The sequence below is a fragment of the Uranotaenia lowii genome, chromosome 2 (genome assembly GCF_029784155.1).
Source record: "Uranotaenia lowii strain MFRU-FL chromosome 2, ASM2978415v1, whole genome shotgun sequence".
In the NCBI taxonomy this organism is placed as follows: domain Eukaryota; kingdom Metazoa; phylum Arthropoda; class Insecta; order Diptera; family Culicidae; genus Uranotaenia; species Uranotaenia lowii.
The window spans coordinates 226,166,755-226,185,216 of record NC_073692.1 but is presented as its reverse complement, the minus strand read 5'-3'; the positions used below and the strand labels follow the sequence as shown (position 1 = coordinate 226,185,216).

General features: G+C 35.7%; 1 protein-coding gene across 1 annotated transcript in view; it reads right to left on the bottom strand.

Moving 5' to 3' along the window:
- Positions 1-18,462, bottom strand: part of LOC129745575 (venom dipeptidyl peptidase 4) — an 810,441-nt gene that overhangs the window by 579,623 nt on the left and 212,356 nt on the right. The window contains exon 3 of the mRNA XM_055738722.1: positions 11,612-12,044. Within this exon, the coding sequence (XP_055594697.1) occupies positions 11,612-11,641 (30 nt within the window). The 5' untranslated portion in view covers positions 11,642-12,044. The remainder of the gene's footprint in view (positions 1-11,611; positions 12,045-18,462) is intronic.

The window sequence follows — 18,462 nt, the reverse complement described above, 5'->3', positions numbered from 1 at the left end:
ACGCCTCATTAACAGTAATGAATACCATCGCAAAAAAGTAAGCCCATTTTTGAAGCCTAATAACTTTTTTATCTTAACTCTTATCGAAATGCACTATTGAGATGAAATATTTATCATAATTTAGGCTTTTAGAAAAATTGTATTTGAAAGAAATCGGGCGACGGGAACGAAAGTTATTGATGAAAAGCTGGTTTTTTTTTTATTGGCCACAAATCGTCCAGTCATGTTGCTAAGCCCCTGCGGTTATGCAATTTTTTTTTAGTGTCAAGCATTTTTCCGCCCTATCTTCTTTCCGAACTATCAAGTGAATATCATCCAATCTCAAATATTTGAAAAACCTCATAAATTGCAATCGAGCACAACAACAATGGCAAAAATCGGTCATTATTTGACGAAACGGCATGCATTTCACATTGAGTGTTCTGGTCGGACATTTAGTCGCCTCATTAAAACAGTGATGAATGTCACCCTTAAAAAAGTTAGCCAATTTTTGAAGCTTAATAACTTTTTTGTCTTAACTTTAATTGAAATAAAATCTTCGGATGAAATGTTTATCATAATTTAGGCTTTAAGAAAACCCGTTTTTGAAAGAAATCGGTTGAAGGAGACAAAAGTTATTGACGAAAAACTGGTTTTTCATGTTCCTCTCGAACAAAATGTCTCAAAATCCCATACAAACTTCAGGCTCGTTGAGCGACCCCTACCCGTGGTCCGATCTGGCCCAAATTTGGCATGAGATCTTGTACTAGGCCCAGGATCAATTTTAGCCTGCAGCGTATAACATTTCACAGGTTTTAAATTTCCCATACAAATTTGGGGCAGTCTAATATACAACAAAAAACATGCAAAGTGAGTTTTCAACAAGGTTCAACAATGTGGCCTTTTTAGGAATTTCTCAGTAAATAAAACTTGAATAAACCATTATACAGCGAGATCATCCATCTTGAAAAGTGGGATAATCTCCAACAGAGATTTTCATTAGATAGGGGATGGGAAAGATAAAAAAAAACAGTTTATCTTTTAAAGAGAAGAATAAAATGCCAAATCGTAAAAATGATGGTTGTAAAAAAAGTTTTTCTTGAAAGGATGAACTAGCAGTCAAGGGGAATTATTTTGAATTTCTATTAATTAAAACCTCATAACTATAAAGTTTTGAATAATATGAATACGATTAACACAGTGAATAATCTCAATAGAAACTTTAAAAAGACTAAAAAAAACATACATGCTCAAACTTTGGCCAAATTTCTTACAATGATGAATATAAAGTTTCCGAAATTTCAAATGTCAAACGATTCATTTTGATTTATATTTTATGTGAACCCGAGCAAGGCCAGGTAAATCAGCTAGTAGTCTATAATTACAAAAATGACATGATTGTTAAAATCATCAAAAATTACAAATTGGACCAAACTTGCATAGTTGACAAAATTGAAAAAAAATGACAACATTCACAAACTTGATAAAATTTACAAACCTGACAAATTTTGCAAATATGGCAAAAAATGTGCCCTTTTCAAAAATCGACCTTACGTTGCGAATCATTCGTTGGCATACCCAGAATCCCATTATTTTCTTCCAATAAGATTCTATATTCCCTACCCAGAATGAGAGCAGCAGTGGTATAATTTTTTTCAAAGGGGCGTGCGGCCAAATGTTTACAATCAAATTGTCAGCTGGGTGAAAAAGTACCGTTTGAAGACTTACATTTTAAACCTAATTACTTTCAACGCGATTTTCTCGAAACAGCTTTCGTTCTTTACAAAAATGGATCAACATAGAAATCAAAGTTTTTAGCATACCTATCAGGGGCATTCTTTCTTGTATACTAGTAAGAATGCCCCTGAAAGGTATGCTAAAATAATTTATACCACTGCTGCTCTCATGCTGGTTAGGGAAAATAGAATCTTATTGGAAATAAAATAATGTGATACTAGGATCAACTGATCTAGCAGTAGCATGTATATTGACAAGTTAAAGTCAAAAATCAAAAATAAATATTTTAAATATTGTCGAGTATAAGTTTTTGCATCATTCAATTTCACTTGCCGTTCTAAATGTTCTAAATGTTGACAAAACTACCCAAGTGGACAAAATGGACAAAATTTACAAAATTTTCAAAATTTACAAAATCTACAAAAGTTACTAAGTTAACAAAATTTACAAAATTTACAAAATTTACAAAATTTATAAAATTGACAAAATTGACAAAACTAATAGAATTGACAAAATTGACAAAAATGATAAAATAGACATAATTGACAAAATTGAAAATATTGACTTTTCAAAGTTGTCAAAATGTTTAATATCTATTGTTAAATCGATAGATTATTGTAATCTACATTGAAGCATCGTATTTTAGTTTAGCAGTTGAAAATTTATTTAATTTTTTTTCCATTTATTCGCTTCCTTTTCTTGAGAGGTTGAATTATTTGAAACACATGGTTAGGAATCTTTTTTAAAAATTATACCCTTCATTTTTAGACCTCTTCTATTTTATAAATATAAGATCACTAGCTGACCCGGTGTGCTTTGCTACACCTTTCAGAATCAAATGATATTTTCAGAAATCAATCAAATTTTTATTGTTTTTGGTATTATTTTAAATCAAATTATGACGAAATTAATAAGTAACCACTATAAAATGAGAGCTTCAGCTGGAGTTTCAAATTGCAACACAAACCATAACTTATATTCTGAATCTTGATTTTTAAATTTGTTTTAAAGATCTGATAATTTTCATCTGTTTCCTTAAGTTTCGCCCTAAAAAAGAAGGGTCCCAAATAAATCGTTCGTAAATAATCTAACTTATAAAGTATGGTTGTTTTTGCTTGATATGTTCTGGATTTATGCTAAAAAACTGATTAGAGGACCCCCCCTGTGCTTCCCTTCACCCCCTGCAGAATGGAGATTGTAATCTTTAATAAATATTTTTTTCGTTCCCAAAAATCCTCTTATATCAAATATATAACCATTGGTTGATAAGATTTTAAGCTTTACAGCAAAAATTGTATGGAGCCCCTTTCTTTTTTTCCCTCTCTACACTGTAAAGCATAAGAGTCTATAACAATCGTAGAAAAATATCTCGTAACCAAGTACCATATTTGTTTCCATTTGTTGGCTTCGTAAGTGTGCGATGTGGGACTTTGATACAAGGTAGTCTTGTATGCAACTGGTATAATAACGAAGAGACAGCCTCTATATTGGCTCCGACCTTACACATACTATCTCGCTTGGTGCCGTTGGAAAGTATCAGTCACATTACGCTTCATTGTAAATTGGACCACGGTGGAGAATATCAGCATCAGGTGAGTACGTACTAGCTGTGGACCATCGGGCGATTCTTGGATGCCAAACTCCGAACCCGCACAGTGGCGATCCTGCTAGGTTCTGGCCGCTTTGGCCTGAAAATCCGGAATCGCTCGGTGGTTCGCAATCTCCAAAAAACATGATTGGAAAAAACATAATGTGCCGAACAGTGGAAAAATTGTGTGGACGTAGTAAAGTCAAGATGGCACCCAGAAGAGTTTGGTCCAGTGAAACAAATAACGAGCATTTGCGTGATTAGAGGTGTAAAAAATGTATTGCGGCTCAGCACAGCTTGCGTAACTGAAAAGGACAATTGCGGCTTAGCACAGCTCGCAAGTGCGAGATGTTCTTTGAATTCTCCCGGATTGCGGCTTGGCACAGCTGGCAAGAACGGCATAATGATTTATGTTTTCTCTCCTGCGGCTTTGCACAGCTCGCGAAAACGAGAAGGCAAATATTTTTTTTGAAGCGGCTTGGCACAGCTGGCTAGATAGAGACTTAAAATGATGTTCTCGTTATCGCTCCCGGATTGCGGCTTGGCACAGCTTGCAAGAACGATATGATGAATTATGTTTTCCCTACTGCGGCTTTGCACAGCTCGCGAGAACGAGAAGGCAAATAATTTTGCTTTTGGCGGCTTAGCACAGCTCGCTAAAACGAGATGGCAACTGATTTTGTTTTATTGCGGCTTAGCACAGGTTGCGATGTTAAAGAACGTGTACGCTTGCTTAGAAGATTGCTTTTTGGTGACATTGCACATTCAGATGGATTGAAGGGATGAGAATTCTCAAAGCTTGGGTTTAGTTGAAATTGGCTTTTCAATGCATCTTTATTTTGAACACAATCTATAAAAGTAGAAGATGACGTTTGCTTTAGAACTTGTTGATTATAATAAGTTGTGAGATTCTATACGGAATCGTACTAAAAAAGTTGTTAAAGCAGAATTTGAAAACCGTCGAGTTTAATAAAAATCTGATTGCTCGTCTCCCATCTCGAAACTAGGAGAAAGGTGAACCCGTGAAGGGATTGGATTTGGATTTGCTCTATTCTGAAAATCTCAACATGGAAAGCGCATTATAGACCCGCAGCATGGTAAAAGAATCACCAGCGTCCTTTTACTATATGAAGCAGGTGTGAAATCTGCAATACATAGGGAAAGCGAGGTTGATGATATTGTAAATTGAGGGTAAACTTCTCGGAAGATGGAATTGATCGCCGATTGGGTCAACACAGGCTGATGATTTGATTGAGTGCACTGAAGTGAGCAGGAATAATATTTCATTGCAATTTCATATATTTTTTATTACGGATTTCCAGTTTTTCTCAGATACTTCAAAAATTTATAAAGAAAGGATTATCCTCTCAATTCTGTATTGCGATTATTATTCAGGACGATTAAGATTTTCATATGAATTGCGAAGCTGTTGAAGGCAGGTCCAGAAAGTGTGTTTAGGTTGCACTCGGCCGTGATTTGCGATGTGCGGAAAACGCCAAATTACTAAATTAAATTTTCCTCTAGAAGCAAAGTGAAAAACACCAAAAATTTCGTGTGAAGGACTTTATTGAGTGAAAAACTCTTGCCGCTACAGAAGATGACGGCTGCTTTAATTCTCACCAGATTATGGTCAACTTTCAATTGAGAAGAGACAGGAAATAAACTCCATCTCATGCACTCTGTAATCGGACAATGCCATGATATTTTCCAATTCCCGATTCCTCGATCAATATGACGTCAGTCGTTGTTTACTATTAAGTAAGTTCTGCGTCCATCGAAGTTGCTTAAATCGTGTTTCAATGAAACAACGAGTAACTAGCAAACTCTAGGCACAATTTTCCCGAAAGTTCGGATACATGCCGCCATTACGCCTACCTCTTTTTAAAACTAGCACACTCGAGGTCAGTATTTTAACCGCCAACGGGCCCGGTTTGGTAAAACCATTCCCGATTGCTATGATGATATCTGTTCATGCCAGAGATGCGCTTGACCCAACGATCATGATTGCATAGCAACGTTATATTCGTGTTGGGCCTCCTTGCACAGTTTGCCTACATGAGACAGCAGATTTTAATAAAAGTGGAGTGAAGGTTATTGGTTTGTCACTTTCACACATGAGACAAAAGTATGCCTTGATTGCGAGCGCGACCATTGTCTGTACGTCTAGCTGGATTGCTTCGATGAACACCCGCGTGCCCAACAGCCATATAAACACAAAAGAGTCAAAATATAAATTTATGAAAATCGTTAAAAATTACCACTTGAAAGACATTTAAAGTTAAACTCATTAAAACAATATCGAGGAAATATTTGTATTCATTTTTGAAGCGAATTTCATCACAAACTGATATCATCACCAAAAAAGTAAAATTTATGAGGTTTATGTATCTTGTCTCAATGTACCTTTCACGTTCGAAAACAATGATATAAAATGTTTTCTATGCAGGAAAAGACATAAATTTGAGCATGGTTTAGTTTTAAAAGTTGTATATAGTCGTTAATATTTGTTTTTGAGTACAGATAGACCTTGGAATAAGTTATTAATTTAAACAAATTCTTATTGATGAAATGATTAAATTTTAGTGTCAACCAGTATATCAACTTCGGGATGGTAAAAAAATGTCCCATGTTTTAAACACAACTGTTTGAAAAAACATTTGCAAAAATGAATGGAATGAGCAAAACTACACAACGCTATATATTAATATTGGAAAGATTTTTTTTACAAAATGGGTCTTCTGAAAATCATTGGTTTAATTATTTAGTACTGGAGATGAGTTGACCAACCTATTTTTTTAATAGCGCCTGTTTTTTTTCGTATTTTTCCTCGATTTTTTTTTCTCCGGAGAAGAAGGGGGATGTGCGATGTGGGACTTTGATACAAGGTAGTCTTGTATGCAACTGGTATAATAACGAAGAGACAGCCTCTATATTGGCTCCGACCTTACACATACTATCTCGCTTGGTGCCGTTGGAAAGTATCAGTCACATTACGCTTCATTGTAAATTGGACCACGGTGGAGAATATCAGCATCAGGTGAGTACGTACTAGCTGTGGACCATCGGGCGATTCTTGGATGCCAAACTCCGAACCCGCACAGTAAGCATAAATTGAGAACATATGCTAACAAAATTGTATTGGGCTCACCTCCCCCCTCCCATGTACCTTCTCACTGAAAGGAGGATGATGTGTCAAATAATCATAGAGTCATACCAAAATGATTTTCCATGTTAAGTATTGTCCATTTCTCGGGTTTTGTAAAATAAAAGTTAAATGTAAGCTTCCCTCTTCCCTTCCTATATTCCATGCCATGCCAAATTTGGTTTTATTTACGTAGTAAAGTTTTGAAATTTGTATAAACTTGAAAGGGAGTACCATCCCCCTTTCCGTTCTCTTCTTTCAATAGAGGGGTGATAACTTAATATTCATAAAAGTATTTTTCGTACTCAAATACTTTTTGATGCCAAATTTGGTTTCATTTGCTCGATTAGTACTCGAAAAAAAAAATGGAAACCCCCCCTTCTTCCTTTATATCTTACCGCTTAAAAGGTACGGCTTCAATTTATAATAGAAACATTTCTCGTATCCAAATACACTCACATGTCAAATATGGTTCAATTTGATCGATCAGCTCTCCAGTTATACTGAAAATTGTAAGGGAGACCTCGCCTCCCCCTTTTCATCCACCTATTCGAAAGAGTGAGGGATACCAAATATTCATAGAAGCATTTCTCGTACCCAAATATCGTTCCATGCCATATTTGGTTCCATTTGCTGTTTTAGTTCTTGAGTTATGCAGTATAAATTGTATGGAGGCGTCGGTTGAAACTGTCAGACGCGTTTTTTCAGAGCTGAAAATTTTCTATTTGGAAATTTAAATAAATTTATAGTTTTTACTCAAGAAACAAGTGCAAGAAAGTTCTTTAAGTGGACAACCGGAAGTGTATGTGTGTGAGTTTGAAGGAGGTCCATAGTTTTCGGCTTTGTTTGGCGTTTTCCCTGGTCAACTGGACAATTTCGAGAAATTTTGAAAGGCTTTCTACAACGATTTTATTCCTGGAATATCTACACGGGAAAAAATAATTGTTTGCAGAAAACCGAAGCTAAGTATTTTTAATTTATAGCTCATTTTTCATAATCTGGAAAAAGATATTTTGCGATGGATTGCAATGCAAACTGAGTGCGTTAATTCGGTTATAACTTTGAGATCTTAAATCATTCAATCATCAGGTACTTTAACAAGATTAAAGCTCAAAACTATGTTTAGATTTAAAAAAAAAAAAAAAGAATGCTGATGTCAAAAGAAGGTATATATTTATTTCATTACATTGAACTTTAATGTGAAAGTCGATGATGTATCTAGATCCAAATTGTTATTTCCATACTTTTCTGATGTTTTTTTTTTCTTTTTTTTTTTTTTTTTTTTCAATAAACAGTGATAACTTGTTAAGTTTGTGCCAAATTTTAATAAGTTTGCAGTTCAAATCGTAAGGTATTTCTCTAGAAAGAGTTATTTTTATTTATTGAAGACATTTCCACTTTTCACATATTTTCGCGGGGTGTTTATATTTCTGTAAATCAGCTTTCTAGGACGAAGAACTATGTCATCAGAGCATCAAGCGTCTGCACATAACGACCGTAGAATGTGAAATCAAGAAACTGATAGAGAACAAGCGCCAAACTTAGGAAGTTTCGGGTGAGATCTATCCTATTTTTCTTATTTTAACTGTATACATCAAACATTGCACTTTATAACCTAACCTTCATAATCATAAGAAGCGTTTGGCAGGGATCTCCACGCTTCATCCCTCCCTTGTTCCTGTATCTTTTGCGTTTTCATCACATGGTTGGCCTGGCCGTAGTGGTATCTGCAATGCATGTTCTATGTATCAGATACCATGTTGAAAAGAAAAATGTGAAACGCAAGTTTTTCATTTTCCAGGATGCATACAAGTTTTGGCCATGTTGGTGTTAGAAGAAGAAGAAGAAGAAGAAGTTATGCAGTATAAATTGTATGAAATTCCCCTCCCTCTTTCCTTCCTCCCCGCTGTAAGAAGGAAGGGGTCTCAAACAATCATTAGAACATGTCACGTTCCCAAATACCCGTCCATGCCAAGTTTGGTTATATTTGGTTAATTACTTTCTTAGTTATGTTGAAAACTATAAAAGAGGCCCCTCCCCCTTTATATCTCCCTACTGGAAATAGGGAGGGGTCTCAAATTATCATAGAAATATTTTTCGTATCCAAATACCCTCCTATGCCAAATTTGGTTCAAATTGCTTTATTAGTTTTTGAACTTTATAAAAAAATATGAAAAAGGCCCCTCCCCCTTTCAACTGGAAAGAGGGAGGGGTCTGAAATAATCATTGAAATATTTTTCGTATCCAAATACCTTCACATGCCAAATTTGGATCCAATATCTTAATTAGTTCTCGAGTTATATGAAAAATTGTAAGGTAGCCCCCCTCCCCCCTTCCTATCACGCCACTGAAAGGAGGGAGGGGTACCAAATATTCATAGAAATATTCCTCGTTCTCAAATACCACCCCATGCCAAATATGATACCATTTGCTTGATTGGTTCTCGAGTTATGCAAAAAAATGTCTTTTGTTTGGGAGGCCCCTCCCCCCCTTCCTGTCAGGGTGAGGGGTCTCAAACTATTATAGGAACCTTCCCCGGCCTCCAATACCCCCATCTGCCAAGTTTCACGCAAATCGGTACAGTAGTTTCCGAGTCTATAGGGAACAGACAGACAGACAGACAGACAGACAGACAGACAGACAGACAGACAGACAGACAGAAATTCATTTTTATATATATAGATAATGTCATAGAAACGGGATCATACAAGATATCCCAGAATTCAATCATTCAAAATTTTTCAATTAGTTTACAATTATGTTATTATTTATGTGAAAATTATAATTATTTCAAAATACCTTCATCCTTTAAAAAATTTAGAATCCTAATTTCTTAAATTCTTTTAGGATTTACTACGTTCCAAATACTTAAATCATTACTCAGAATTTATAAATCGATCATTTTATTATTTTGTGTCATGTGTATCCAAATATAATTTTTAGACTGTAAGAAAGGCTACAATCCACTGTTAAGTGTATTAAATCGGGTTTTTTAACCTCTAAATGCAGTTATCAGGAAATGAAACATATTTTTGGAAAGAGATCGTGAATTCCACATTGTAAGTTGAACCTTTTTACGATTTTTGATTGCATCTGACAGTTTTTCGCTCAGGAAGACATTCCTTCCTTCTTACTGGCCTGCCTTCGAAAACTAGTATGCATAATTCGACATCGAGTGAACTGAATCTTTTTAAATGATTCAAAGCAATAAATCAAAGACTATTTCCCCGGAAGAAACATTGAAAAGTAACTGCATCCGTCTTATTTTACATATGGGACTGTTATGCGGGTATATTTCATATGGGACAGCCACAAGTTGATATTTTTTTTTCGAAATTTCTAGAACAAAATCTCTTTGTTGTTTCATATTGAAGCCCTATGTTTAAAATGACGAACTGTCAGGTTAGATTAAAAATGACGAAAATTCATATGAGACTGTTAGGGCGACTAGGGGCAGTGCAGTACTGTCAAAAATACTCGTACCTAATTTTTTTCCAAATTAAAAAAAAAACGTTAAATTTTCTTCTCCTAAATTGAATGAAGTATTACAAACAAATCAGAATCAGATTTTTTTGGTTGTTTGTTAGTTAATCAGTTATCAATGATTGCTTTCACATAAAACTAACACATATTAAAGCTCCATATTTCCAACACCAAATGTGATAGTTCAAATTTGACAAAAGATTTGAGTTCAGGACGTTGAAATCTACCTAATCAATCATTAAAATATAAGCACCAAAATGCTTCTATCTTCAGTTATGAAGTTATCAAATCTATAAATAAGTTATTATCATTAAGATACGATAGTTTTTCGAAAAAAAAGACATCTTAAATCGTTAACAACTTGTCTTTAAATCTTCATATTTTATTTTAATTTTCATATGAATTTACCGACTTTTACATACATTACTGTTTATTTTAAATTTTTAAATAAATTTACCGAATTTCAAAGCCAAACTATTTCAATTTTTATGAATAATTTAGATAAGTTTGTCTATGTTTTTCAAATTTTAATATTAGGTGTTCTAAAAATATAAACCTTAAATTTTTATCGTTATAAAACAACACATTCCAAATCGTGCTTATTTTTTTAAATTCAAAACAATACAACGAATTTTTTCAATACACCCTTCAATTGAAAGAAATTGAAGAAAATAAATGTAAAATAAGATAAATTATAAATAACAATTAATATTATTTCCCTAACATTCAATCATGGGTTTTAACCTGATCTGACATTTATTTAAGAATTCCATTTTTATCCTAAATCTGTGTATTGGGAACATTTTTTTTTTTTTCAAATTTAGAACCCGACTGCTTGGAAATTATTTTAAAGCGAATTTCCAGCTCAGAATCAGCAACATCATTTGGAAAATAATTTTATCGATGACTTACTGAAAATATCATGAATTTTTCATTGTAATTTGTTTTGGAAGGTTTGGTATATTTTAACAGTAAAATTTATTACTTTCTAAATTTGTGTGATAATTATGAGTAAGAAAATGATGTTAGAAATACATTTCCTTATTTATTGTGTATTTTTGATATTGTTATTAATTTTAGCTAAATTTTAATTTCGAAACCCCCCCCCCCCCCCATAGACGGTTCCTACGCACGAGACTGATTAGAGACGTACCTTTTTATGATCATACCTAAGTTTTTAAGATAGAATTAAGAGTTTTTTCGGAATTGAAGTTCATAAGTCAGTTGATAATTTTATTACATAACATTAAAAGTCATTTTTTCATTATTTTCAAGTAAGAGATTGCAATTTCATTGAAAGTTATGTGTATTTTGTGGGTTGTTTAGTATGTTTGAACTTTAGTCTGATAAAAAGTACCGTCAACTGGGGTATCATGAAACACTTTTCAATTTCAATGGCTTCTAAAAGCTTAATGTCCACAGATAATCATACTGCTGGTACATCAAAAGTTTGAAGGTTGATTGGACATCAAATTTTCGTAGTCAGAAAAATTATTGGTTTTTCCAATTATTTTTAAATTTGAAAACACAGACAGATAAACTATAGATTTTTTTCATTATATTGAAAAGTTCTACAACATATTTCATTGAACTAATGTATTTATGTATCATATTAGACTAATTCATTTATCATGAAATTGATTAACTTCATATTAAATGCCGAGAAAAGCAACAAAACTCACCTCATCATCGTAGTTATCCGCCTCCGTCATTGTGTCTGCTTCCTATTGTCGCCGGACGGTGTATTTTTTATTTTCTCCAACAATAATAACCAATGAATTATTGTATTACTGAAAATTGCAGACAAAACTGGCACTTCGCCTTATTCAATCTCCTCCTGTTGAGCACTTGTGATTTTTCTCTTCATTCACGTAAATAACCTTAGCAAATAAAACCACTTTTGTAGTAAAAATTTTACACACAAACACAGCAAAAAAACACAATGCCTTTATTTCCGGCCTCTGGCACCCCCAACAACAACTCTCTGTCGTTGTGGCACTGGAAACAAAGATCAATCTTTGACGAACTGGAAATATTTACTTTTCTTCCGTTACATTTTTTGCTTTTGATTTCCTACAGCTACAGTACAGCACTTGTCAAGATTGCCACCGGGACCTGAAATGAGGGAAGGAGAAGAAAAATGATACTTCCGATTCGTCACAATGGCACACGGATGACGCATGTTAGTAATTTTCTTGCTTCAACAGATCTCAGGAGATCGATTGTGGTGGGTGGTCTGAGGTGGGTGAGTCAATGTCATCTCAAAATTAGTTACACTTGCTATCAATCGTTCATTCGGTGTGTGATGGAATCTTCTCACCCAAAGTGGCACTTGATTGGATTTTCCAGGGCTTTGCTCAGTTTGGCGCTGTCAGTGGCCCCGGATGTCGGATGTCGGCCATTAACTAGGTCTGTTTCGTTTCAAGAGGGCATTGTTTGTTTGTACTGCTATCATGTCCGTCCTCGTCGTCGTCGTCGGATCAACCGAATTAAAGTAATCCTCTTTTGAGTCTCGGAATTGTACATCTGAAGTACAATCTTGAAAGCGTGCGTCCGTTTTGGTGATCTGAAAACTTCTTCAAACTGTGTCTCTCCCACAGTTCGAAGAAGTGCTATGCGGATTACAAATATTTGCTAAACAAAATCAATTATTTTACACCTTAACTTAAATAAAGTTTGGAAATGAAACCAGAATACATAAGAGTCAACCCATGTCAAGTGTGCATAGCGAAACCAAACCTTTTCCGAAATTCGTCAAACTTGGCTGATAGACTCGCTGAGGTCTATAACAAAAATTCTGAAATTTTGAGAAAAACCTGCTCACCCTTCGATTCTGGACCCCCCTTCCTTTTTTTATGATTTTTAAAAACTCATCATTCCATTCTAAACAAAAGCTGTTGTTTATTTTCCCAAGTATCTTTCTTCTCAATATTTCAATCCATTCTTAGCACAAAATCTGTAAAAAAAAATTATTTATTGTTCGTATATCCTTCATCTCAGCACTTCATTCCTGTTCACCAATTTTCTCTAAAGAAACATTTAATCTTAGCAAAGGCTTTCTCAATTTGTGTTTTTCCTGTCGCTCTGTCTTTGTTTACAAGAGCCGGAACAATCTGAAAATATTCTTACCAAGAACCTTCCAAAATAGAAGGCCAAATGAAATCGAGCAATCAACAGAAGTGACCTTCGAAATGTGCGCTTCCTATGCAAATCCGTCTTTTCCCACCGGAACGCCAAATTAAAGCAAGCAATCAGCTGAAGCTGACTGTCTATTTTCACCGGAGGACCAAATCAAAACAAACAATACATAAAGGGTGATACGGTAAAAATTTGGTCAAGGGAAAACGCGTGTAAATCGGTGAAAACGTTTATTTAAAAGCTTTTCCAAATCCAAATTGCCGGGCCTTACGCTTAACCCCTGCCATCAGATTTTGTACAGCCACCTTGTCCACCTTCTTCGCCGCAGAAAGCCAGTTTGCCTTGAACTGCTGCTCGTCCTTAACAGTTTTTTTTGGTCTTCTTTAGGTTCCGCTTGACAATAGCCCAGTATTTCTCAATTGGGCGGAGCTCTGGCGTGTTGGGAGGGTTCTTTTCCTTGGGAACCACCTGCACGTTGTAGGCGGCGTACCACTCCATGACCTTTTTACCGTAATGGCAAGATGCCAAATCCGGCCAAAACAGTACGGAACAACAGTGTTTCTTCAGGAAAGGCAGCAGACGTTTATTCAAACACTCTTTCACGTAAATTTCTTGGTTGACAGTCCCGGAAGCTATGAAATGCTGCACCCAAAATTCAGCCTCTGTGCCAATGGCGTGTAGTCAATTACATAGCATCATTGGTACAAGAAGATAACGCGACCGGTGCTGATTCGATTTGCTCCCACCGGCATTAATCTCCCAAGTTAACCGAATTGCGTATGTCTGAAAGAAACAAAATAAAAACGCTTTCACGTCCCTCCCTATCGCATCACAAGACGACGAAGGATGGAAATAAATACCGGCCAACACTAGGCAGCCAGCGAACCGAGCACTGTGCGTGTGTAGCAAAAGCAACAACAAAAATATTCCTTCGATTCAATCCGCCGGCAAACAACCACGGCTAAGCTGTGCGTGTGTATGTAGCAAAAGCAACAAGAATATATTCCTTCAATTCACCGGCAAACAAGCACCGGCCAAGCTGCCCGGCTTTAGCAACTGTGTAGGGGAACATGCCCTATTATGCGCCACCTAAGCGAATCGCTGATTTCTATGTATTCCATGTACAAATTGTGTAAAAAATGGGTGTAATCGTTGAAGAAAAGTGTTTTCTACAAATTCCTATGATTTTTCATTCCTTAAATTCCTATAGTTTCTTCAAAAACTTGATTTTTAAAAACCATATTCAAAGCCACAGAACAAAACTGTGATGCGAATACGCGCCGCTGTGTATTCAATACGCGCCTAGCAGCCGAACACACCCGAGAGCAGCCGAAGACCGAAAACACACCAATACTTACAGACACTTTGACTGAAAAGAAAATCAAAATGGACTAATAAAAATTTAACAAAAAATGAAAAATAGATTTTTTGGGCTGAATTAACGTTCAAAATATGGTTTTAGACTTTTTGTTCATTTTCAATGAAAATTGGCCTTTTTGAAAAATTAATGCTATTTTCAGCCTACTACGATTGGCGCGTTATAAAGAGCGCTGGGCGCATGATAGAACATACCCATGAAAAGCATACCTTAGCGAGTTCAGTATGATTTTTTAGCATAAAACCATAATTTAGATTCTCCTCTATCGATGTGTCAGAAAATATTGTCTTATTCGTTTTTCTCTGCTTGGTGACACCTTATTGAAAGTCTTTTAAAATTTAGATCGAAATGAAGAAAAACCTTAATTGTGAAATTATCACGACACAGGGGCATTTTAAGGAATAATTCATACTTGCCATGACGAATCACAGCATTTAAAACAAATTGGTAATATTTTTCAGGCTTAAAATGTTTCAGATTCTTCAAAACAAGAGTGGCGCGTATTATCCACATGGGGCGTTATATGAACTTTTCCCCTATATGTAGCGTGTGTATGTAGGGGAAAAGTTCATATAACGCCCCATGTGGCTAATACGCGCCACCCTTGTTTTGAAGAATCTGAAACATTTTAAGCCCGCAAAATATTACCAATTTGTTTTAAATTCTGTGATTGGTCCTGGCAAGTATAAATTTTTCCTTAAAATGCCTCTGTGTCGTGAAAATTTCACAATTTAGGTTTTTCTTCAATTCGATCTAAATTTTGAAACTCTTTCAATAAGGTGTCTTCAAGCAGAGAAAAACGAATAAGACAATATTTTCTGACACATCGATAGAGGAGAATCTAAACTATGATTTTATGCAAAAAAATCATACTGAACTCGCTAAGGTATGCTTTTTATGGGTATGTTCTATCACGGCTCATGCGCTCGTTAAAACGCGCCAGTCGTAGTAGGCTGAAAATAGCATAAATTTTTCAAAAAGGCCAATTTTCATTGAAAATGATCAAAAGTCTAAACCCATATTTTGAGGGTTAATTCAGCCCAAAAAATCTATTTTTCATTTTTTTTTTTTAATTTTGATTAGTTCATTTTGATTTTCTTTTCAGTCAAAGTGTCTGTAAGTATTGGTGTATTTTCGGTCTTCGGCTGCTTTCGGGTGCGTTCGGCTGCTAGGCGCGTATTGAATACACAGCGGCGCGTATTTGCAACACAGTTTTGTTCTGTGGCTTTGAATATGGTTTTTAAAAATGAAGTTTTTGAAGCAACTATAGCAATTTGAGTAATAAAAATCATAGGCATTTGTAGAAAACACTTTTCTTCAACGATTCCACCCATTTTTAACACGATTTGAACGTGGAATACATAGAAAATCAGCGATTCGCTTAGGTGGCGCATAATAGGGCATGTTCCCCTAATAGCAGGCAGTAAGCAAAGCACAGTTCTCATTCAATGGGTTTCCCGTTTCCTTCGCTCCCGTTCCCTTTCCCGTTTCCATCGCAAGACAAATGAATACCTTGAAAGGAGGCCAAACGCCGGGAAGCCACTGTCGTGCGTTTCTTTTGTGATTGATCGGTGGCAGAATGCCTATGACAAATATCCCTCTTCCTGCAAGAAGCTCAAATAGTACACTGGTTAAGATGTCGGTCTGGCAAGACCATATGGTTGGTGATTTGAGTTCGATTCTCCCTACGGGCGCTGTGGTTTATATTTTCATTTTCTTGTTTCTGGGATGAATTATCCAATCCGAGATATTAACCAAACAGTGGCGCCACAAAGTGCTCCATACTACAGTTTAGAGAATTTGGGAAGCTTTTAGGAAAAGGCATATAATTAAAAGGAAATTAGCTTCTAATGTTATTTTTTAATAATTATTGGGCAAAATTTTGTCATGCGAAGGTACACGCCGACAGAAATACATTAGATTTCATAGAAAATTTTTCGAAAAATGTGCAAAAAGCTCTCACATAAGAAGTGAAGAAGTGCATTTTTCATAAATAAAATACAACTCTTAAATAAATTAATAAAAAACCTAAATAGTTTTAAATCTTCTTCCAGTACTAAAAACAACTCAAACACTCCGTTGATTCCAGAAAAAACCATCAAATTTGTTACTTTAGTTAACAGAAATCAGCATAAAATTCTAGTTTTTTCGAATAGATTTTTTCCTTGTTAGAATGCTTTCCAAAACAGAACTTTCGTGAATTTTGCTTACCAATATCTCCAATAATTTTTTTGAATGAATGTTTTTGTAAAAATATCACTTTTTCATTCAAAAACTTTTAAAATACTTAGGTGTGTTTTCAATAGCCAGAAAAACACCAGTTTTTGAAACTCAATTTATCGCTTAGTAGCTATCAATATTTTTTCAAAAAATATTTTAAACACTAGAAGAAGACCTAAAAGTTGATTCTACTTACTTTTTAAGAGATCTCTGAAGTAAAAAGCCGTAGTAAAATGAGTTTTAAGTTCATCGAAAATTTACACCCTTTTGTTTACCTTTTTTCCTAACTACAAAACGTCAAACATTTACCTGGCATCGCGGATAGGAACGAAATCCCATAAAATGTTTTTCTTGTTTCGCTTGAATGTAGTGGTCATGCATCATTTTAGTTGGGAGCCGAGTCCTTATGCCAGTTACGGTTTTTCAAACATATCATCTTCGGCACAGTGCACATTTCAGCGCATTATCGGCACAGAGATGTGTTAAATAGGCATTGGATTTTTGCAACCTCTTCTATGGGTGTGCTTTTCAAGCCAAACCAGATATTTCTTCGCGAACTTTGACAGTTTCATGTGCTTGAAAAGATCTGCTACCTTTTCCCTTCCTTTTGCCGTATAAAACTCCAGTCCCGGAAGCTGCTTGTAGTCGGCTTTGACGTAGGTTTCGTCGTCCATTACCACGCAGTCAAACTTCGTCAGTATCGTCGTGTACAGCCTCTAGGATCGCGCTTTGGCCGTCGTATTTTGTTTATCATCGCGATTTGGAGTCACTACCTTCTTGTAAGTCGATAGTTCGGCTCGTGTTTTGGCTCGATGCACGGTTGTAGACGATACACCCAGCTTATTTGTGGTATCTCGGAGAGAAAGGTTAGGGTTTCGCTTGAAACTACCGGCAACTCTTTTTGTCGTCTCAGCGGCTTCCGGTTTTCGATTTCCCCCCGATCCAGACTTCCTGGCTATTGACAAACGTTCCCCAAACACTTTAATTACATTTGTAATGGTTGATTTGGCAACTTTTAGCGATTTTGTCAGCTTTGCGTGTGAATAGCTTGGATTTTCGCGATGCGCGAGCAAAATTTTGATACGCTGCTCTTCTTCCTTGGACGGCATTTTGACAACTGAAGAGTGAATTCCAAAATCAAAATAAGAGCAACATTCTACACACACACACACACCTTCAAAATGAGTGGTGTTCAGGTTTTTTAAATGCAAAATTGAAAAAAATTCGTCAAGTTGATATGGAAGTTTTGACCGTATCACCCTTTAGCTGCAAATCTGCGCACCCTAAGCCAATCCTTCTCCACCGGAAGGCTAAATCACAACAAACAATCAGCGGCAGCAGCCTAAAAAATCTACGCTTCCCATGCTAAACCGTATTTTTCGTCTGGGAGGCCAAAACAAAACAAACAATCATCAGAAGGAGCCTAAAAAATCTTCGCTTCCTAAGCCAATCAGTTTTTTTTTTCTACAGAAAGCCAAATAAACAAACCATTCACAACAGCAGACTTAAAATCTTTGCTTCCTAAGCCAATCCGTTTTTTCGTCTACCGGAAGGCCAAATCACAGAAAACAATCAGCAGCAGCAACCTCAAAAATCTGCTCTTTCCAAGCCAAATCGTCTTTTTCACCGGGAGGTCAAATGTAAACAAAAAGTCAACAGAAGCAGCCTTTAAAATATTCACTTCCTAAGCCAATTCGCTTTTTCCCCCGGAAAACCAAATCAAATCAATCAATCAGCATCAGCCTTGAAAAACTGCGTTTCCTGGGCCAATTCAATTTTTTTCACCGGAAGGCCAAA